The sequence below is a fragment of the Echiichthys vipera genome, assembly GCF_963691815.1.
Source record: "Echiichthys vipera genome assembly, chromosome: X".
Classification (NCBI taxonomy): Eukaryota; Metazoa; Chordata; class Actinopteri; order Perciformes; family Trachinidae; genus Echiichthys; species Echiichthys vipera.
The window spans coordinates 15,651,050-15,674,986 of record NC_139825.1 but is presented as its reverse complement, the minus strand read 5'-3'; the positions used below and the strand labels follow the sequence as shown (position 1 = coordinate 15,674,986).

At 37.7% G+C, this 23,937-nt stretch overlaps 1 protein-coding gene across 2 annotated transcripts; it reads right to left on the bottom strand.

The window, feature by feature from the left end:
* Nucleotides 1-235: 235 nt before the first annotated feature.
* igfn1.4 (immunoglobulin like and fibronectin type III domain containing 1, tandem duplicate 4) lies at nucleotides 236-21,779 on the bottom strand. Of its 2 annotated transcripts, XM_083939010.1 has the most exons (25): nucleotides 21,715-21,779; nucleotides 15,742-15,832; nucleotides 13,889-14,011; nucleotides 13,388-13,527; nucleotides 12,550-12,649; nucleotides 12,193-12,274; nucleotides 11,919-12,111; nucleotides 11,617-11,730; nucleotides 11,021-11,189; nucleotides 10,574-10,846; nucleotides 10,172-10,438; nucleotides 9,754-9,813; nucleotides 7,785-7,832; nucleotides 7,631-7,693; nucleotides 5,920-6,035; nucleotides 4,860-5,001; nucleotides 4,478-4,771; nucleotides 4,010-4,312; nucleotides 3,530-3,709; nucleotides 3,312-3,440; nucleotides 3,130-3,209; nucleotides 2,779-2,971; nucleotides 1,974-2,270; nucleotides 631-957; nucleotides 236-537 (listed from the first exon to the last, which is right to left on the bottom strand). In XM_083939010.1, exons 2-25 carry the CDS (start codon nucleotides 15,785-15,787, stop codon nucleotides 533-535), a joined length of 3,744 nt encoding a protein of 1,247 aa, XP_083795136.1. In that variant the 5' UTR covers nucleotides 15,788-15,832; nucleotides 21,715-21,779; the 3' UTR covers nucleotides 236-532. The 2 variants fall into 2 exon arrangements, with proteins under 2 accessions (XP_083795136.1, XP_083795137.1); XM_083939011.1 differs by lacking the exons at nucleotides 7,631-7,693; nucleotides 7,785-7,832.
* Nucleotides 21,780-23,937: the final 2,158 nt, after the last annotated feature.

Sequence of the window (23,937 nt, the reverse complement as noted above, 5' to 3'; positions counted from 1 at the left end):
GTATCAAAATGCAATAAAAATGGGCACACATCAGGGCTTAATGTGGTTCTGTGATATGCAAGTTAAGATATTAGAGCCATGCGCTACTAGAAATATGCCGTAAACATCTTTTCATTTAGCAAAAGCCACTGAACTTGTTAATGTCAGTTAAGTTGGTGAATAATATTTGCAAGTTTATTGATAAAGGCATAATTCAGTGACAAAACAAGACCAAAAAGAACACTGCATAGTTGTCATTTTTTTTATTTACTGCAGTTGCAATTGTACAATAGAAATTTAGACATTTGTCTTTGTACTATAGTTTGTCGCTTCACTTGCTCAATAGTTTTTATTTCTAATGACAGGGTAACAATTGTAAATCAGTCACATTTCAAATAAATTAAATACATTTGTATTTATACCCTTTTATATGCGTTTACCAGCACTTAACAAGCAATTTCACACACTTTCAAGTCAGTCTATTTTGTGAAAACAAAACGTTCCACTCCCTTATTGTCGAGAATATCTCAGACCGCATAGTCTTCATGCCATTTTAATCTGTGGAGAAAGAGCAAAAAAAAAGCAAAAATCATTACCTGAATAAACCAAAACAGGCAATTCTTAAACTTTCGACTCCAAGTTGAACCTTACCTCTAACAATAAGTTTAGTAGAACACTCTGCCTTTCCAAAAGAGTTGACTGCAACAACTTTGTAGTCACCGCTGTCTTTTGAGCGAACTCTAAGAATGTACATGGAGCACACGCCAAATGAGTTGGTGATGTAGTAGTTGTTGTCTGAGTTGATGCAGACGTCGTTCAGGTACCAGGAGACAGAGGGCGTAGGACATCCTCGGACAGCACACGTCATGTAGAGCTGGTAACCTTTCGGGGGTGAGTGGACTTTCAGTGGGACCAAGATGGATGGAGGCCTCTCAAAGCTGAGCGCTGATGAATTCACTCCATTTGAAGATATTGCAACTAGAAGAGAAAAAGGATTGAAAACATGTAGGTCAAATTGCACAATCATATCAAATTTTCTTGTATTACCTTGGCCAGAAATATTAGGGACTGCGCAATGGATCTGTCAGAGATGGAGTGATTATTTTGGTTGTTCTTTGGAGTTGGAAAAATATAAATTGGAAAATTGGAAAATGCACATAAACACAAGACTAATCCCATATCAGATGTGTTTTTTTAAATGCACATGCCACACATCAGAAACGCTCTTAGACTGTAGCTTCCAGGTATGAAAAAAAAAATGGCCAACGCAAAAGTGCCTTAAATCTGCCTTTTTTTTTGTATATATAATTTCCGGCAGGGGGCGACTCCATTTGTCTGTATACAAGTCAATAGTAAAATGACCAAACTTATCACTTGATTTGTTACCTCAGTACAGTAACACTTCCTAATGAGTTTATTGTCTTAATGGCTAGTTTCAAGTGTTCTTCAGTACAACATGAGGTTCATTTTGTAAGTTATGGTCCTATTTAGAGTAAAATAAATGATAAAGCATGGTGTGTTTTATGGCGGGACTAGCATGCGATTGAAAGTTCATCGTGATAGCGACAGGATAGGGGTTTAGTTATGGATATGTACAGCACTTTTACATTAACATAGCCTTAAATTTCTTTTTTGGGTGTTGTCAGTAATAAAGTCTCAGGACTTCGACCCTCTTATAGTGTGTTTTCACTTCATCTAAGTTAACTGTAACTGTAACATCAGCTATCATTGATATCAGCTATCACATAATGGAATCACATTTTACTCCAAAGACCAGAGTCGGCTTTCTTAAACATATTAACGCTAATCAACGATATAATACGGTTGGACAAGAAGATACTATATTCATTTTTTGGTACAGGATTCACAACGTTAAAGTAAAATGCAAAAGATTACACCTGAAATGGCCCGACCACCATGTGCAGTATATGGTTTGGTTTACTGTAATGGCAAAATCATAACATAACTGAAATGGAACAAATATAATAACCCACCTCTGTTGCTGTTGACGCCCCATGTAGGTGACTGAGATGGATCTGAGAGGCCCATATCATTCTTGGCGTAGACCCGGAAATGGTACTCTCTCCCTGGAAGGATGTTGTTGGCTGTGTATGTGTTACTGAAGAGACGGTCTGCTGCAGTCTTCCACACTCTGGTGCTGGAGTCATATTGGGACACCACATAGTATAGGCGGTCGTCGAGCTCCTGGTCCGGAGAAGGGACCCAAGATATCAACACTTTGCCGTGGACTGTTTGCTCCAGCTCCACTGGCCCTGGAATCTTGGGTTCATCTATTAAGAAATACAATAAGATGCAGAGTATGTTACTAAGAGATGACAAAATCAATTGCTCAACATTTGTTTACCCCTTTTTTTGTTAGCAATTTTCCTACATTTCTTTATAACGTTGCAGCTTTTAAACCTTTATTTAATCTTACCGTACTCAAGAGGCATTCAATTCCTTTTTCTGAGTTTTGTCATTCGACAGCCGCTACAGGTTAATCATATCCTATTACTGCATATTAGACAGTATAAATGATGTTTCACATTTCATTTAGAAGAGTTAATTGTTAATTAGAGTTTGACATTGGGTTGCCAGTTTATCGGTGTGTCACTGGCATTTAATTGGTTAAGTATTACCTGAATAATGTTGTGCAGTAATGATAAATATGATATAACTGGCTAGAGGGACAATTCAAGCATTTAAATCAATTCTTCATTTCCAACCATTTAAAGATCAGCCACCAGTTTAAGTTAAGTTTGCTTTTTCTTTTCTGCGCTTATCATAATTTGTCCTTACCTGTGACTCTAACCTCAATGTCAAATGAAGCCTCACCCACAGAGTTTTTGGCTTTGATGGTGTAAATGGCTGAATCAGAGCGCTTTGAAGAGGGAATAACAAGCTGAGACATTCCATCTGTATTGATGATATTAATCCACAGGGATATTGGCTCATCATCCTTCAGCCAAGTGATCTCAGGTGGAGGTTCAGCCTGGAGGTATCGATATCAGATTAATGAGACAATGTGTGAGGCATATGCAGTCATGTCACTCTGTAAACCCATCACTCAAGACTGGAAAAGATAGATTTAGGATGCACACCATGGAAGAACAGCTCAGTATACATCATCAGCTTTTAGGCTTTACATACCTCATAGCAAACTTTGACCCGTGCAGAATTCCCTGCTCTGACAACAATGAAGTCCTCTGGGTCTTTAAAACAAGGTCTCACTGAAAGAAACCACGTAAAACATTAAATGCAGTCTGGAATCAAACATTTGGATAACAAAGTTAAATAATAAATATGCACAACGGAAGAGGTGTAGTTCTTACTGTTGGGATTCTTTGCACACACCATTGCAGAAGGAGGGCTTAGATCTCCTGATCCAGACTCATTTATTGCTGAAACCCTGAACTCATACTCTGCTCCCTCACTGACATCTTTAACCGCATATTTCACATCTAAAAATGAAATGTATAGCATTGCAAGGAGAAAAAATAATGAAGTAAATTGTCTTTTAATTAAAACATAATATGTGTTTCTGACAAACCTTCAATAGGTTCATTAAGTGTGTTCAGGGCAATCCACTGATTTGTATCCTTCTTTCGTTTCTCCAGTTGGTACCCGATAATCGGTACCCCTCTGTCATCCTGTGGGGGGGTCCAGGTCAAGTTGATGCAGCTCTTAGAGGCGCTTAACACTGAGGGGGCACCAGGTGGACCGGAAAGTACTAAGGAAAGACAAGTAGTCTAATCATTTACTTACGCTCATTATTAATAATTAAAAAGTAATTAAAAACATGGCATACATTAAGGAAATCTACATGCTAGGATATTGCAAACTGTTCCTCTTGAAAATTGAGCAGTGATGAAAGGGGGGCTTTCTACAGTGACTAAACAGAGCCGGTGACGAACGATTTGAAGCAATCACTAAACTATCCAGGGGCATTTACATTTATTACAACCTGAGGGAGATTAACATGGGGTTTGCTGAGGAATGCTAAATGAAACTTCTTTTTTACGATGCTTACTCATTATGCCAGCCATAATGCTATCAGCTGTCTCCAGGGTGTCGCTGAGGCCCTCTGGGTTTTCTGCGTAGATGCGGTAGTTATATTTCTTTCCATGAGTCACATTCCTGTCTCTGTAGGAGGTTTTGTCAGCTGAGACATCCCCAAGTTTCGTCCACAGACATTGTCCTGCCTGCTGCCGTTCTGTAATATAATTGGTGACAGCGGAGCCGCCGTCATCTTTGGGGGGGTTCCATTTAATTTCAATCATAGATGAGGTAGTTTCAACAGTCTCCACTGGACCTTCCGGTGGGCCTGGACGATCTGTTTAAAAAGCATGGTGTTACGTTTCAAATGTTGTGATATAAATGTGATGCTTAGTAAGGTAAAAGTTGGTTTATGTTTGAACCTTGTGAATGTAAGGGTACACATACTCGAAATGTCATATTTTTATTTATCACTTTTCTCGTTAGATTACTTTTTTCGTACCAAGCACAATAAGCCTAGATGTGGCCTCCACAGCTCCAAACGGGTTTTTGAGTTGGATCTTTATTTCCCCTGTGTCTGTCCGCAGGCAGTCTCTGAGCAGCAGCCGGCTGTGATTGGGTTCCCTCACGATCTTGACTCCTCCTCCATCTTTGATCACCGTGCCTTCCTTGAACCAAGTGACGACCAAAGACTCTTGAGGAGGAAAGGGCATCTTGAAAGCAGCGTTCTGGCCCACTCTTACAATCACAGGTTTGGAGAACTTGTGGAGGTCGTCTGGGTCAAATTCAGGTACTCCTATAAAACACAAAGTGTAAATCAGTTTAATGCAAGAACTGTTGAGGCATTTAATATATATTCTACAAGAGAAGAGAATAAAATATACCTCCAACAGTGACCTTTCCTTGCGTACTCTGATCTCCTGAAACGAAACGATAAACTCCAGAGTCCTCATCTCTGCAGCTTTCAATTGTCAGCTTGTGAGAGGTTCCATCTTTGGTTATGGTGATCCCAGAACCTGAGTTCAACTATCAAATCAAATGTTAAAGGGAGAAGGTTACACCTTTCTGTGTTATATTATCAAATTTGCACGAAAATTTGTGACTTTACACTTCTTATGGAGGGTTTCCGCCAGCGCTGAATCGCCTCAAACGGCTGCAAAGCACCGGGAAGTACTACTAGCTTCCTTTTGGCGTTAACTAATTATGCTCTTCACATAGGATGCCCCCCAAATGAAGCCCAGCGAATTACTCGCCACCGGGAGTGATAGTGTCAGCATCTGGTCTATTTTTTCTGTCAGCTGTGAGTGAATCTTGCAAGAAAACATACTGATAAACTATCATAATTTATAAGAAAGACAAATTATATATGATATAAACGGTCTGTTAAGTTATAAAATATGCATCCCCTGCTGGCCACCCATTTGATTTTTCTGCCCCCCTCTTTACTGTTCTCCTAGACCAGGGGTCTGCAATCTGAGGCTTTTGGGCAGCATGCGGCTCGTCAGCTCCTTTTCAGTATCTCCCTGTAGCTTTGCAAAAAAATAACATGGGAATAAATAATGTGTTTTTTTGCACAGTGGACAATCTAAAAATGGCTCTTTTGAAAGTTAAGGTTGCAGACCCCTGTCCTAGACTTTCAGTTCTTTCAATTTTGTCATGATGAAATCTCAAAACCTGCTCATCCACTATATTTATTATAACCATGGGAGCACTGCTGTTTGTGAATGCTGACCAGTGCAGAGACATGTGCTCCCAGTGGAAACAGCCAGTGGCTAGTCACTCATGTCTAGACATATTGTGGTGCTTATAGCCCGATTTAAACCCCACTGTTAGTTTGTCATTTCTAATGCTGACAATGTAGGAAAGACAATATGTACTTAATTTTGCTTTGTAAAATCCATGTATTTAAAATATAATGTTAGTATGTTAATTCATGGGCTTTACCTGGTCTCCATCTTTGAACCAGGTGCCGTCACAGTCCAAGCCCATTGTCACCGTTAATTCAGCCGGATTTTCACGAAGAGCATATATATCAGAGAGCCCACAGGTAATTCCAGCCTCTGGGAAATATAGAACTTACTTACTTACACTTACTAAACGTTACTTTGCACTTTGAACTTTGCAAATTTATGTGCAGCAGGTTTCAATTCAGGACTTAATATATACTGAATAAAAGTGCACAAGAATAAATCATACTGTATGATTCTTATCTCTTCTCATTAATATACTTTTTGAGATGTAGTTAGTGAATAATGTTATAGTTGGGCTTTATATTAAAAAAAGGTTAATGTTTTACATGTTATGTTATATAATGTTATAAAGTTTGTTAATAATACCACTGCATAGTGGGGAATTGAAGGGAGCTGTACGGAACATTCAGAAAATTAAAGCTGCAGTCGGTAAGTCTGACAGATTGAGTTAACTCTGTCAAATTTTGAATGTTTAACCCTCACGCCGCTCCCCCTCTACCACCAAGCTTCTCCGCTCACTCTCATTGAGTGCTCGTCAGTGAGTATGCACTAGATTCCCATGAATGTGTCGCCTCTTCTGTCATTGATAAACGGCATGGAGTACATGCTACACAGTGGTAGGCTGGCTATCTTACTCATTCGCAATTGCTAATGTCATTTAGCGTATACCTAGCTTGAGGCGTATGCCTGTGATACTGTGACATGAGCGAGGGGGAATCTGTGGTGTGCACATGAACTGTGCCGGACAGTCAGCTCTCACAAAACCCTGTGCTGAGTGGACAGGATGATACGGGCGCGGTGGATTTTTGCAAAACAAACAGCTCTAGGTGCACATAGAGGGGTGTTTTTGATTTATGTTGTTCTATCAGTGCATAGTGTCGGTTTCAGTGAATATGATCAAAAAAAATTTGCCGACTGCACTTTTAATATAGCAACAAACAAATATTTTCTATGTTAAGATAAAGTGGAGTAATGGCATCCTGAGCAGAACATGAAGTCATTCTCCCTCTGTGTGTGTTATTATCAGAGTTTCTCTCTTGTTTGTTTTTATAGCCGGTATGGCTGAGCATGCATGTTAGGCATGTGGCTGAGAAAAAACGGTGGTATTTTATGTAATGAGCTGAGAGGCACTTAGAGGCAAACCTATCACACATTTTTTTCATTATGTTGCATACAGCTCCTTTAAGAGTGTAATCCCATTTAAACTACAACTACAACCAATGTTTGTACTTAATAAATGCGTGTGCATTCCAATAACTAATACAGTGCTTTGTTCAAATATAAGATAAGTGATAAACATAAGCTACAAAGCAAGATAAGGACATCAATACAATGACAGACAGCAAACATTAAGCTTGGCAAACGTTTACAGGCAGGACGTTCTAAGAAGACATGAACCGTTTGAACAGTGTGAGCTTTTGTATCAGTATTTTATTACAATAGTGTTTTCACATGCTAGTCATATGTCACCTTCTCATTTATGAATTGGAATTGGAATTATAACTATGGTTAATTTACAGAACAAAGGTGCTACAGAGAATATGATAATTTGATTGGATATTGATTTGTTAATTGTTAAACTGTACTGTTACTAATGCCAACAACGTTATTTTATTAGTCTTTTATTAGTCTTTTAACATCTGTGTTACTATTTTATTTCCAGTATTCAACATCTGGCATACCACCTCCTGCATCTGCAAGTGGTGAATCGAGCCTTTCACCACCAACGGTTTCCTCAGCTGAGTGGCCTAACAACAGCAATAACAACAGTAAGTAATTTAAACTTGATTTAGTAAATTACTCCCCCAATTTAATATCCTTCTCCATTGTCTCTCTTACCGCTTCCCACGTCTCCAGCTGGTGCTGTTGATGTTTTGTCTGAATGACCTATCGGCGATCACAGACAGCATGAAAACATTTTAGATTCGTAACTGTTTATCTGTGTTTTATAAATTTGATGACATGAAGGGGTCATAGTCTTGGAAATGTTTTAGTGCATTTTATACAAATCATGTATGCTTACAGGTTGAATAATTAGAATCTTTATTAAAAGTTATATATTTTTTAAAATAATACACCCAGAGGGCATTTTGAGGGGTACAGAATGAAAGTATTGCTTTTCCATGAAAAACATATATTCAGTCAGAATTAATATTGTTAAATGATTTTGACCGGTTTGACAATGACTTTCTGTCACGTTCTGTTTAAATTGTACCAGCCAATAGAGGCCAACATTGCGGGTTGCCAGGGTTGTCTGTTTTTTGGTGCAGCTACTGTAGGCTGGCACTGGGTGAAATGGAGTTTGCCAGTCCTGCAGCTGCTTCGGAGCCTCAGTGAAGGAGGCGTTATTTGTCCCAGCAGCCAAGTGACCAGAGACGGGCAAAGCCATAGTCAGTTTAGGCCAAGCATTCACTCCATGGACTGAGATAAAAGGAGTTCAATGGCATGCCGAAATGTCTGCATTTCTCCTTCTCCATATTCAACCTTTAAGATTACTCCTGACCATTTTCCAAAGCATGCAATAGTGTTGTAGTGTTTTTTTTTCTACATTCAAAAAACGCCATAGCGCTGTGAAGTGAGTGGAGTCTAGGTTTTCTCTATTGTTAATTTGCATTTGAAAGTTTTCTTTTAATGAAAACTTGTTTGGATCTCAGTACTCTCCTGGGTATTTTAGCTGCCAACTGTTAATGTTACAGCCCTTACTGTTGCTGTAATTGCTGCCAGAATCCTGCTGCTTTGCAGTCCAATAATATTGATATTTTTGAAAACACAGAGATGAAACATTATGAAATAGAATCAGCTCCACTCATTCTTTTACTTTATGTGGGTGGTTTGTGTGCTGTGCTGGCTATTTATCTTCTTCAAAACAGCAGTGGTTGAGGGTGGGATATGGTTTGAGACATCTCCATATTATCATATTCATATATTCTCAAAATGCTCAGTGAGGGAGAAGGTGCTAATGCATTTTCAGTACTTTGAACTTTATTTTGTTAAAAAAGCTGTACAAACAAGGATTGAAAGTATTTTCAAAAATGTTTGTGTTTAACAGACATAACTTCAGAGAGGTAATCTATGTAAAGATCATGTCTGTATTATTAAAGGTTCCAATCCTTCTGCCCATACAAAGACAGTAAAACTATGAGTTGAACATGAGACCAGACAATACTGAGAAGGATCAGCTAACACAGGCCTCTATCTCTGCAAGATAGTTTCCATAAAGCAGGAAACTTAATGAGTTATTTTAATGGAGGAAATCAGAATCATAAAATTTTAAAAACTACAGGATGCTTTGAAAAATAATGATTTGTCTTAAAATGGGCTAAAACATGCAGAGACACATATGGCGCCTAATGCAATTTCTTTGTAAATAACAGTCTCTAGAAGTAAATATGAAGTATGAAAGGTGTAGACAAACTGCATTTATTAATTTCCATGTTGCAATATTAAATAAATTGTGAGAGTATTTCAGGACAATATCAAGACTACAAAACTGACATTTAAACAGTCCACAAGGTACAGACCTCAGTACACAGCTGTCTAAGTAGTATCCGAAGAATATTGATTGTGGCAGTATCTCTTAACTAAATACTATCTAGCCAAACCGGACCTCAAAGAGGCATACAATCACATAATGACAAAAACAACATAAAATCAAGCCAAAATATTACAGTGACCTCAGCAGTGGTATAAACAACATTTCTGATTTATTATCAGAATAACTCATTGCTGATTCCAGTATATTTCAGAAAGCTGTCATATTCACTTCAGAATGCATGCTGAGGGTGTCACAAGCAATCAAGTTTCTTACCAGTTCTTACTACCTCCACAACGGGTGGATCTGCCACTGCTGCTGGTTCCTTTACGATTCCTATCGGAGATGACAACTAGTTAGGGGTTGCCAAATTGTAAGGATTATATGCAAATGGATCCAGCAAATGTTTGTTATTGTAATTATCACCTTGCCCCTAAACCATCACAGTTTCTGTATGATTTGAACTTAATTAAATACTAGCAATACTGCTATTGCCTATGCTACAATTTTTGTAATTAATGAAGATGACAAATTAATAACAACATAACCACATAGATAAATATTCATGTCAAGAATTACAGCTTTAATGATCACATTAATATAAACCTCAACTAAAATTCAGTTTCCGCTATGGCCTCCTTGTTTGTGAATTCTACAGCCTGTTTTATAAACCTAGCAGTGTGCTTGTTCTTACTCAGCTCAGGGTCTTTCAGTGCCTCAGGTTGAGCCTTTGTGAATGCAGGAGCTGGAGGGGATTCAGGTGGAGGTGGAGGTGGAGGTGCAGGTGCAGCTGCGGCTGCGGCTTCAGCTACTGCAGCTCTAATCTGTTCTTTCCTTTCCTCTCTCTCCTTCTCTAATTTTACTTGCTGCTCTTGGGCAACCTTCTGCAGATCCATCCCAGATCCTCCTGCCTTTGTTGTTTTCCTTGCCGTTTTTTTACCCTTTATTGCATCTTTATCAGCTGATTTGGGGGAAAAAAGAAGACACATTTGCTGTGAGTGCGCACCTTCAATGTCATATTATGATTTCTACACTATTACCATTAACCATTATTGAAAATTATATAATAATGTTTTGGTGGAGAATATTATCTTACCTTCAACAACAAGCCATGCATTGCACGATTTTATTCCTGCACAGGCAGAATAAATTCCTTTATCTACTATCATGCAGTCTTTGACCACCAGCCTGTGAATGAGCTTGTCTTCTGATACATGGATATCATGTTTATCCCCTTGTTCCAGCGGCAAATTCTTGCCAAACCACAAAATCTTGGAGAAGGGATTTGACAGGACACACTCAAAAACAGCATCTTCTCTCTCTATTGCCTTCACTTCCTGAATTTTCACCAAGAAATCCACCATGGGGACTGAAAAATAATAAGCAATGCAATTAGATTAAAATTGCTTGCATGAACGTTAATTATGAAACCGTATGTTATTTATTTTAATTGCAGCTATTTTGTGTTAGGCATTAATCACATTTTCTTCCTTTGCTTTAATTAGGGATACTAATTTGTAGTGTGCGCATTTATAAAACTTACTTTTAAAGGCAGTGGAGAACATATTCACGTCCTCTACGTCCAACTGATACAGTCCAGCATCGTCTGGCATAAGGTCTCTTAAACTGAAAATATACTTTTTTCCTATTTGTTTAAGGCTGTGCTTCATCTGATCCCCCAACTCCTTTGTATATGGAACCATTACACCATCCTGTGGGGGGAATTTACAATGTCATTTACTTTTTTTTGGATGCTTCAACTTGTGCCTGCAAAATATCAAGAAAATAGCCCAACTCTCATTTGGGTTAGAATGGAAAGCATCTTAGCAGGACTTCATCAAAACATTATCAGACTCATAGCCATAAGCTATTCTATACACTGTATGTTTGTGTTTTTAATCTCCATGCAAAATAATAAGGTATCTCTGAGGTATGACTTTAATAGTACAGTAGATGTGTCTACTGATGTTGATCCATCTTTCTGTGTTCCAGCACAAGATATCATGATGCACAAGTGCTGTCAAATATTCAATAAATGTGTAATCATAGTCCCTAGAGGATAATACCTGTTGATTTATTTCCTTTACTTATTATGTAGTAGGGCTGCTAGGAGAGTTATCATTTTGTTTTCACACTAACCTTGTACAGGAATATGGAGCTGCTTGGTTCAATAAGGTCCATATCAATCTCAAAGGATGCAGTACCATCTGCATTGACCTGAATAGGTTTCAGGTTAGAAATGCTTTTGACGAACTGGAAAAAAAACAGAATAAGAAGTATCAAGCAGAAAGCATGATTAATGTTATTAATGGTTACAGAAGTGCTTTCTGTTACTGGAGTGAACTTTTTAATTTTTTTTAAATTTTATGTATCTAAGCAGCTTCAAATGTAATAATAACAAAAGCAAACAAATCAAAATGCAAATATCACAAATGACAAACCTCAGCTTGTTCTTCCTGCCTTTCTTTCTTCATTTCATTCAGCTTCTTTAGCATCCAGCGGAAATCAGTGATTCCAAATTCTGCACAGATGCTCTCATAGTCTTTCTTGTCAGCACTAAGTAAGAGCTCCCAAAATTTAGGGTCAATCTCTCCCTCTTTTCTTTCAGGTTGTTCAGATTTTGGACGGATCTTACTGGAAATTAAAATTAGGAGAATTTAGCTGAAGACCCACAGAAATCAATGGAAAAGAGAAGCACATGCAACACAACCCCACCTCCTCCTTTTTAGTACAGTCTTAAAATTTCCATCGGCAGCTTCAGCTGCTTGTGGTTGGGCTTTGTTTTTTTTGTATCCAACTGAAAGTAAAAATAAGGGTACTCATATTATTAACACAGTCATAAAAATTAAACAGCATACAAGAGGCACTGCAGAGTGATAAGGACTGAAATGAATGTAATATACTGAACGGTATGAAGTAGTAAAGTGTCAAGTTTGGATCCAAGTGTACTTTATGTAAAATAGTTGAAGAGAGTTGGGAAAACACTTAAGTCTACATGCTGTATGGGATAGTGACTGAATGATATCACTTTAACTTTTTTTGTCAAATCCACACCAAGTATTTGGTCCTTACCTTCAATCACATTCAGAACAACTGTGACCGTGGCCTGTCCATATTCATTTGTGGCAAAGCATTTATAGGTATCAGCTTGATCTGGCTTTACATTTGGCATCTGCAAGATAAAAGACGTGACAACTATAATGGACTCAGTGGATGAAGTATTGCTTTGTCAATAAGTTTTATAGTATACTGCAGTATTTTCCACCATGTTTATCTTTATTTACCCTGCAGCCCTATCTGATCAGCTCAAGGAATGATTGTGGTATATCTATTTGTTTCCAAATAGTTACTACTCCACTACTTCCCAACATTCTTCCCTTGTACCGCCTTGGCAACAGCAGAGAAACCCACCAGTATAGTACCCCTGGATGGTATCCAATACATAGTGATAAAAAAGGTATGATTCCCTTTGTGACATCTTGTACACAACAGAACAGTTTGATTCAAAAACTCTAGAGCAGTCACAGGCTCTGCACACTGACTGATTGGTAGATGGCCTTTCCGATGTGTAATCGCATGGCTTTTATTTCACATTTCTAGTTTCAAACAGTAGTGACTTGACAGTTGATATGTGGGTGGACGTGTCCAGTCCATTTCATGAAACTGGCTTGATGTTGAGTGTGCTCCTCTCAGGGAGCCTGAAATCCCCATATTGTAGAGAAAATAATTGGCAAAGCAAACTGATGGATCAGAACACTAGATGGCATTGACATAATCAAATAGTGACTTATTTTTACCCCCTCTCTCTCTCCTCTCCTATTTATCTATTTTTTCTGCTATTTTTACAGCTTCTTTACATCAGCATGTTGCTGTATAGTATTACTGTGATTTGATAGCCATTATTACTTGCCTCAAATGTATGCTCATTGGAATTGGGATCGTATTTAGTCTGAAATCTTGCCATATCAGACACATCTCCATTATTTCTGCTCCATGTTACAGTCGGCTTTGGGTCTCCAGTGACAATCGCTTTAAAAAAAGCAAATTTGCCTGTAAGAAAAAAAAAAATGCAGACAACGTCACCTCATATTCCTTTTATGGGAAACACAAGAAACAGATACTGACATATTTATTTAAATATTTCTGTGTTCTTTGGTATGATTATTGATTTGTAATATTGTCTTGTACAGAATGATACTAACACATTTTTGATAATCTCCATTAATCTCTCTTTTCCTGATTTTAAATCAAAGTCAGCGTTTGTTTAATTTAATCTGACCGACACAGGAGGCTGAGTATTGAACGACAGGACTCTGCTCCCACTGTCCCATTGCACAGAATCATTGACATTTCACCTTGGGATATTTTGTGATATTAACTTTTTTAATTATTCTTATCCTATCAGTCTTACCCTCTTGGATGGTCAAAGCAATTGGCTTGCGGGTGAAGTCTGGATGGCTCTTTCCCTCTGGCAGCGTCTCGATAAACTGTGTAATCATCACCCCAGGGACCCTAGATTTTTTCTTTATCCCCACTGTTGGCAGTGGAAAAATGAAATGTCAGTGTCAACACATTTGACACTTAAAAAGTGAAGAGAATAAAAAACATGACCTTGATAATATCACATTGTGTATATCTTTTGTTTTGTAATCAAATCATCACCCTCATAGATCATGCTGCACAACGCACAATGTATTAGAATGTTTAATGTTACTCACTGTATCAGTTCATCATTCAGAGCTGTATGTCTGTGCGGCTCTGGTGTAGAAGGCTATCTTGTTTCACGTGTTCAAAACACTTTATAACCCTTTTCTTTGGGAATCCATGCCTTAAATTCAACCCGGGAACAGATATGTAGTGACGCATTGCACCTACATATCTACGTACACAATATATGTACGCTCATACAGTATATTAATAAATCCGTTGCACATCAGTTCTTCATGCCTTTGTGAGCAGTTGGGGGAGAGAAACAGATAGCTGCTGACGGCTTTTCTGCTGTCTGCTAAGCCTACCTTCTTTACCATTCTCTGCTTCAGGATCTGATAAAACACATGTTAAACAGCACATTTCAGCATAGTATGGACATTTGAATTATTTATTCGAGGTAAATATTTCAACTCGTGGTCAGGAAATAACATGCTACTGCATGGTGCAGCACAGTTAACTGTAATGTCTTACGCAGTTTGTTTGATTGTCTATGTCAGATTGCAGCGCTATGCAAAGGGAAATATGCAGTGTAACGTATCAATGCACAAAACACATTCTCACTTTCTGGTGCACTGGAGCTTTAACCCTGTAAAGTTTATATGTTCCTCAGTGTACGGTGTTATGATCAGTCTGCAATGCATGTCTACCTTCTTTATGAGCTCCTGTTGGCCTTTAATAAGCTATTCATGTACTCTTGTAAAGTCTAAATATGGTTGTTGATGGACAAATTGCAGCCTTGAACTTTCTGAATAAAGTCAGCCTGATTGGAGTCGTGTCACATCATGACAGACATAGAAATACACAGTTTACTTGAGATTTATTCACAAATAGATGTCAGCCTAATTTATATAAATTATGTTAGACCCTGATCTGGATGTGACATCTTATTACAGAGGTGAGGATCTCTGTCATGGAGATCAGAACCTCTGTGTTTTTCACTGACTTTCAGAGTTTGGAGAAAAAGAACAAAAGTAAACTTGATTAGACATTCCTCCAGAGAACAGACAAATGTGCCAAACTCATGTTTCATTTATTCTGGTAGATAGGTCTGGTTCTCTCCTGTACAGACATATTTCCAGCAGCTTGACATTGTACAGACTTATCACAACCGTTTATCTCATGTTGGTGTCACAGTCCAGTCTGCAGGTCTGTTCAGTGCAGATCTTCAGGCGCATAATACTCAATATTATTTTCCTGTATTATCTATTTCTCGCATAACAAGTTTTCAGGAACAAATTTTAGTGTGCTGTTAAATTCTAATTTGAGAAAGTTTGTGACCCGGCTTCCGTTGTTTTACACTGACCAAACTTGTAGGTCATGTGTTATGATCTGATTGGTTGTAGGTCATGTTTTATTATCAGATTGGTTGTAGTTCAATTTTTATGATCTGATTGGTTGTAGGTCTACCCAATTGTATCCAGAAGCAGTTTGCTCTTTTTTGCACTGTTGATAACGACCCTTGAACATCAAAAATGAACTGAGAGGCTTCCAGACTAATATGCACGTCAGGCTATGCCAGGCTAGTAGAACATGAGAGCACATTTTAGTGCATACCTTGGCCAGTGCCTGTTCCATCCGTCACTTTTGATCTTTGAAACATCTTGGGTCCTTTGATTCCTGGATTGATTCAGCAAGATTTCCCCAACTGCAATAGATAACAGAGGGAATTTAAGTATAGTATTTATGGTTCTGCTGATCCATTTAAATAGCAGAGAGGCAGAGTTCGTTTTTTCTTATTTTTTTCAGAATACAATGTATAATTAATTTGTATCTTTCAAGTGTCCTTTTGCCATAAATCTTCAGTATTGTGGAAAGAGATTGTTTTAGATAGATTCAGTTTAGGTAGAGGAAGCCCAGCTGGAGAGCCTCAGTTGACGGCAAGAAAGTTTCCTTGACATTGAACACACAAATTAAGACTTTCTTTATTGGATCACTTTATGCAGAAAAGTGAAGTGTTTGGCTGAATTTGCAAATTATCTTCTCCGGTTGTATGCTGAGATATTGTGGAGACAATGCAAAAACTGCAATCCCCTTGAGTAATGATTGATTAGTCAAATTTGTCTTCACTGTTCACAAGAGCACAAGTTCCTGGAGGTCCTGATTATGTAAACAAAATTCAAAAGTAAGAGAGTTCCAGCTTCTCAGAAAACAGGTAACTAGATTATGAATTGAGACAAAAGTAAAACCTTTGATAGCAAATGTTTTGTCTTTTTATTGAAAGAAAAAAAGACGCTCTGCCAAATATTACCTGGTTATGATTTAACTGCATACTGTAAGCATAAAATTAAAGACTCCAAAAATGATCATGTGCTATATGCTGTGTGTGAGTGTTATCAGAGCCCCCTGAATAAAAATCCTCTCAAAATTAGAAGTCACTTAAAAATTAGAGTGTTGAATTTCATCACCCTCATGATGAAATTTCTTGCCACTTTTTATTATTCAAGGGTTTTTGATGTCACTTTAAGCTGCAGCAGGCTGTCGGGATGCTTATAGAATTTACATGTTTTTATGATCTGTCAGATCCAGTCGCATCAGGGATCTCTACTCGTACATACAGCAATCTTTCATTACCTTGAGGTTGCTAAACTTAGATGACACATCACTTAGCAAAAATAGACTGATGGATCATTAATTGTGATGGGGTCACCGTTGCTCTTGTTTAAAGAGATTCCTAGATATATATATATTTTTAGAAAGCCAACTACGTATATGACACATATTAAATATTAAATAATCTGCAATTAGTTTTTAACTGTTTATGATACCAGTCTCAGTTTAATATTAATGTATTTAAAATGACTTACTTGAGCAAACAAGACCATCAACGAGAAGATGGGCTATTTTCATTTTCATTTGACTTAATCCTGCTAATTTAAAGTTAGTCAATGGGAAATTTATTTTCTTCATTTGTACAACGTACAATCATCCAGTACAACATCATCCTGTAATATTTACTGATGTGACAGTCAATTTAATCCAACAAAAGGATGCATTTCTTATGCTGCTCTCAAATGTATCATTGCCAAGTTTTCCAGTATTTCATAATTCCTTGTTTACATAAAATCAGCACAGTAAGTTGTTTTTGCTATGGAGCAATGTGTTTCTGTGTTATTCACCATTTTGGGTTTCAACATTTTAAGAAAAAAATGGTTTATGGTTACAAGTTTAGTTTACCTCCTTCGATGAGTAGCAATAAATATATCCTTGAAAACTTCCACTTCTATTAAATTTGGTCTTGGCTTCCCGAGAAAGTTTAGCTTACAGATTTTGGTAAATGCTAGCTGTTAATGTTTAAACCTGTGTCCTTGCTGCTAGAGTGGCCTGCCTGTTAGTCAATATACACACATATCACAAAATCAGGTAATAGAGAAGGAAATCTTGGGGTAAATTTTCCTTGAAAATCTCATCTTTTCCAGCCATTCTCTGTTGCATGACTCATCTTAATGGCAGTGTAGGTTCAAATGTTAGTTTTGAAATAAGGGTGACTGTGACAACAGGCAGTGCATTGCCTGGAGCTAGAATATGTTTTCTGGTATAGCTTCATGAATTTGTTATTATTTCCTGTAACCTTTGTTGTCCAAGCTCTTTGTTTTATAGCTTTGGTGGAGAGATGTTCATGTTCTCAAATGTTGGTTGTAATTTGCAGCCACCACTTACATCAACGCCACACACAGATATACATATTACATATTTGTATCGATTTTATTGAAAATGTATTAAAACAATCCCATTGCAGACTAAATATGCTCTTGAGTTCATGTGAGACATTGGGATAAATAAACAAACATCCACGATTTGTTCTTATTTTGTTAGCACTCATGGGTTTCCTCTTACCTTAGATAAGAGAACATTTTACGAGTGGTCGAGAGTACTCTTACCAAGATAAGAAAGAATCCTGTTTACACATTCCCCAAATTGTTTGTCTACCTCAAGCAAACATAAGTTTAACCTCATCATCTTTCCATTAGACTGTCACTACCTTATTCTATTACTTACTGTTTTTACAAACAGTTTACATTCTGTTTACTTTAAGTTTAATCATTTGCAAATATTGCCTTCATGAATTTACTTATGTATTCATTTATTTTATTATGTTTATATTTTAGTCCTATAATTCAAATCTAATATTAGTCTTAGATTCTCATTTTGTTTTTACTTGTGTAATTGTCTTTTTCAATACATATTTAATGAGCATTGTCGGAGGGAATGTGAAATCATAGGTTTTTCATGCCAACGACAACTACTTGTGCACTTTTAGACTAAGAGCCTACTCACACTGTCCTTTTGGCCGCGGCCAAAACCTGTTTTTCAGCTAAAGCCTAGTACCTTTAAGCAGTGTGAGTGCACCCGCTCCGCACACAACTGCGGCCAGCGGGCCGTCCACGGCCCGCTTGAAAGAGGTGGGCTTTAGCGGAGCCGTTTGCACATGTACGAGCACGAGCGTGCGCACGTGCATGAGCACGAGCACGAGCCCTACGGCAGTAGCGTTATGTCCGCCTGTTCGGACATGTAAATAGAAGGACGGACCATGCGCGGACATTTAACAACAACAACAATGGCGGTGAAAGGTTCACGTTGGTGTGATGCGGAGGTGGAGTGTTTACTGCAGATTTGGTCGGATGAAAATATTCAAAAACAGTCGACAAGACGCACAAAAACTCAGAGGTCCGTGGAAAGATTTGTAAACAAAGCCACACACACGCGATCAATGCGTGTGACGTGTTACGGCGTGATGGCGTATGGACAGCAAGAAGAATGGGCCGGCCCTGGCAGTGTGAGTACAAACGGGGCTGGGGCGCGGGGGGGAGAGGGAGGGGGGACAAGTACCCTAAAGCCCGGGTCGCGGACCGGGAGGACAGTGTGAGTATGACCTAAGAGCCCTTCACCTTAGTCTGTATACTTTATATGCCCAACTATACCAAACTGGTACACAGTAGAGCTTCGGTAAGGCATGACTGGACTGTGTGCTCTGCATAGGCTGAGCTATGCATTTCTGATCTAATAGCAGAGCAGGGTGAAATTGCAGTACTGCACCCACCTTAAGCTCCTTATACCTCAATGTGAACAGAAGAGACACTTGCACGACATACTGAGAAAGAGGCTGAATGAACAACTGACCAACTGAATGTTAAAGAAGAGCATCCTCTTTGCCAGCTGGTCCTGAAGCTCTGCCCACATACACCAGGGCTTCAGGACAGTTACACACAGTGTTCAGCCACAAATCAATATCAAAACATAAAGAAAATGATATCAAATAGTGGAAGGAAACCAGCAAATCAAAAAGTAAATTAGAATTCTATTTGACCCTAAACAGAGAGGACATGGTGGCATTCAGAGTACCTGACTACCGGGGCTGATGGAAAGTTAACGAAAACATTGACACTGTACAGACTGAGTGGATACAGCCTGGTCATACAGAATTGAGCCATCTCCCCAATCTTCGGAAACTGCCCGATGTATCTTTGCAGGAGAGTGCAATATTAATTGCAAAGTATGTTGACTGTTGTCACGAATTAAGTCACACAAGCTCTATACATGTTTCTTATTATTTGGGCTACATCTGTCAAAGTTTTACATGTTGATTGTTCATGATTATTAATTTTTGTAGGTGTTTGATCTGTCATGCCAATAAAGCTAATTTGAATTTAATAAAACATTGACAGAATTGATTACATGCTACTGTATCTTCCTGCCATGAGTTACTGTACCAGCAAGTGTTATTTCAGAACTTAAACGTGAATTAAAGATGAAGATCTCAATTTTGCATCGTGCCAACATATAGACACATTAATTAATCTGTTTTAATCATGGTCAACCCTGTACAACCCTGTTGTAACTTTGTTTTGAGAAGTATAGTTTATTTTTATTATTAATATAAAATGATTCTACCAGATTATTGCAACCAAAATAAGTTCAGTTAAATGATGGGGCATCAGGTTTATGATTGGGAAAAAGGAGCCTTTTATTGACATACATACTATAGAAGATGAAATTAAAAGTCACAAGATTTATCAGCATTAATTAATGTTCTATGAAACCGTTGCCACAGTTTTTATTTATAAGTAGACACATTCAAATTATTTCTCTTCTCATGTATAGAATCAGTACAAATCTAGCACCACCCAGTATAGGCGCGTGATATTCTTGGCCGTCAATGGACCACGGCTGTTGGAAGATGAGAAAACCGGATCGTCATACGATATGTCACATGCCACATAAAACTGTGAACATCCTATCTCGAACATCTTAATATGCTTTTAAATCACTGTTGACATTATGAGTGAGTCGTAATGTGATGAAACCTGCTCAGTAAAGCAAGTCTGAAGACTGTGTATCACATTATTGAGTCACTATATAATTGATGTTTTAATATATTATTGATTCTTATTACACCCCAGCACTTGACATAGTTTTCAGTTTGCACTTAACTTTGTTCCAATCCAACAACTAAATCAGTCTCTAAATAATTTCACTTCTAAAGTGGTAATGCACATGGAAACATAAATTATGCTGTAACTGTATACCATATTAAATATGATGAACTTATTTTTTGTACATTAAACTGCACTCTTAAATTTTAAATGTAAAAAGGTTGGCTGTTTTCTTTAGATTGTAGATAGATATGGTCCTAAGAGAACAAACTCTTTGCTGTGAGAGCTCCTTGCTTGTTTTTTTTATGGAATTCATGAGGCCTGTGTTGCTGTGAACACTACCAGCTGCTTATGTGACCAGCGCTGAAATACAGCACAGAACTCAAGAGACTGAGCACATCATAAAAATGATTAAAAGCAAGACATTACTAAGGGCATGGTCAGAAAGCATGTGGCTATCTACAGAGTTGACGTTGATGCTAAGCATGTGCAGCTGACAGTGACGGGTTTGCTTAAGTTGGATTATTACCACAATCTCATTTTGCCTTAGTTACAGAGTGATTTTATGGTTTGCAATGTATCTCTTTCAGTAAAAATCAAAACTGGAGAAATAAGAAAAAAATAGCCACAAAGTTGTCAAAGGACTGTAGCCATTATATGTTTATAAATCGATTTTTGAAAATGAATCAATTATTTGATTTGCCATCTGATCACACAAACTAAACCAGTTAAACTGAATTGTTGAACTGAAGTAAGAAACTATTGCTATTGGGGGTGTGCATTAGCAAATATTTGCATTTTGCAAGTTCCTATTAAATGACTCAGATAACTTTTGGACTTCTCGTTAAAATTTGCTCAAACTTTAAACCTACGCAACATTTTGAAAAGTAAACATTCAAGCAGTAACATCTGGAAGCCATTCTACTTTGCTTTTAAATAATGTGAATGATAGGAAACTACAATACTGCACTGTACATGTCAGAGCACTCACTAAAACAAGGCATCTCTATTATGTGTATAGGTAAACACTTTCTACAGTTTGCCACATTAACTCAGTGTTATCTTTGGACTTAAGATTGAATCAGCCCAGGATTATTTCAATACTTGACACCTCCATCTAAGAGAGTGTTGTATGTAAGATGAATGATGAACTTACCTCAGTACTCCTGTGATCCTTTTGAGTGGTGCTGCTTCCCAGTGTGGTATTTGAGTGTTGCCTCCCTGGTCTTTAAGCTATTAAACCCTTACAGGAATGCCAGTGACTCTGCAACAAGCACCCACGTTGTCAGACATGGTGCCTGCCAAGAAAGGGGATTGCTTTTTTGTTTTTGGCATAAATCACAACCTCTAGCAAGGGGGTGGGGAGGAAAGCCAAAGCTACAAGCACGATGTGATGACCATGACTTTGACCGCTTCTGACGAATGCATACGCTTGGTCTGAATGATTTACATTTTCCATCTGCAAAATGGAATCAAGCCAGTTCTTATCATGATATAAAAATGTAAATGAAATTTTACTTTTGAGGTGACTTTATAGTTTTTTTTATAGTTTTTCTTAATGATTGGTATACTGTTCATTTCACAGGATCATTTACAACGTTTGCAGCTGACTACCTAAATTTGGCAAGGCAAACCTAAGCAAGAGAGATGTGGAAGTTAGCTTTATTTTTTTTCAATTAGTGCTTTGTCTTTCCTTTTTGCTGTTAGATTTGTCAGTATATCAGTCAGTGTTATCACACATGGATTGTGAAGCTGCAACTAAGAAAAAGTGTTGACAGCCAAGTATGCTTGTGATGACACTCTAATGAAATTATGACAACAACAAAGTATTATGTTAATATTTAGATGCACTAATGACTCCTATTGACACCAACTAAGAATACCATGTGTTTATTGGGTGTCTAAGAAGTCTTGCATGCAACTGTTAGCATAATACACAGATAACCGCATGAGCCCAGGATCCTTGTGTAATTGTGTACCACAGACTTGTCTTTGGAGATTCAGGCTGTCCTCATTCACTGTTCATACATAAAACTTTTAAAAGAAAGGCAGTGAAATTTGTGTTTAGTCCACGTTTCTGTAACAGTAGAAATTCTGTTCAAAGCAACAAAAGAAATCAGACAATGTAGTATAAGAGCACTTTGCATATGGATGAGAGGCTGGGATGGTGGATGGGTCCCAAAACACAGGACTTTAACCCATGGGACTGGAAGAACTAAGCCACACCACGACATTTTTTCAAATCCTAACCAAGTTGTTTTGATGCTTAACCCGAAACGTCACATTTTGATGCCTAAACATAACTGTCACAGCATTGACAACGTTAAATAGAACCTCATATTTCGTAGGATATCATATGAACCTACTGATGAGAATATGTTGGGAGATTTTTTATTTTTTATTTTTTCTATTGAACCTTTATTTAGACACAGGGTTTCATTCTCGAAGGATATCTGATTGACATACAACAGCAAAACACACAGTTACATATAACAGGACAATCTTATAAAAAGATTAGATCTGATCTTGGAATCAATATATGACTTTATTACTTTTAAAGTAGCTGAGTTTTTGTTTTTTCGTTTATGGATTCTCCATTATGTTTATCCAGGCCTCACAGAAAAATACAGATATATCCATTCATCAAAGTATTGTGTTTGCAGTCTTCCCTGAAATCAATAATTAAAAAAACAGCTAATTGAATATTCAGTTAGCCAACATGTTTTAATCATTATTGTAATCACTAAATACTGTTATCTGCCTATCTATTAAATTTTGTAAGAAATGAATATTAGGATTCATAAGCTTATGGCTTAGGCTTAGCTGAGGGTTTTCTCATATATCTTCTAAAGGTATTTTATTAAAGACCAGCTTCACTGTTGGCATTATACAGTACGGAGAAAAAAATCAGACCACCTCTATATCTACAGATGACAGGTTTCAGGTCCACTAGTATTTAATTTTGGCTCCACGTTGCTGCACAGTCTCAATTTTATTAGTTTGGTAGATATGACCAGCTGTTAGATACATTTTGTTTTTAATAGGTGGCTGAAATAACGCAGCGTGATGTCAGACTTGTGTAAAGATGAGGTGGGCCAACTGTAATTCTGAACACAGCACTATTTTATTAACATTACAGAAAACGATCAGTTGGATGGAATCTCTTCTATTGAGTGCAGTACTGTTTTACTGTACTTTTCAGTAATGTGAAATATGTATATGTTATGCACACAACATGAATCACCTTGAGGATATTAAATTACATGTGAGAAGTCATTCAGATTCCTCATGGAGTCTGGGCTGCTGGCACTTTAAACCACAGCCCAGTTATTGTGATCTTCGTAATAACAGAGCTATGCCTAGTTTGAGCACGATTATG

Excerpts from the sequence above, each read along its gene's own strand:
- igfn1.4 (XM_083939010.1), bottom strand. The coding sequence starts at position 15,787 with ATGTTTCAAAGATCAAAAGTGACGGATGGAACAGGCACTGGCCAAG. Across the intron at positions 14,012-15,741 it reads TGGAACAGGCACTGGCCAAG|TGGGGATAAAGAAAAAATCT; the intron begins GTATGCACTAAA and ends CACTGCCAACAG. Across the intron at positions 10,439-10,573 it reads TGCATGGCTTGTTGTTGAAG|CTGATAAAGATGCAATAAAG; the intron begins GTAAGATAATAT and ends CCCCCAAATCAG.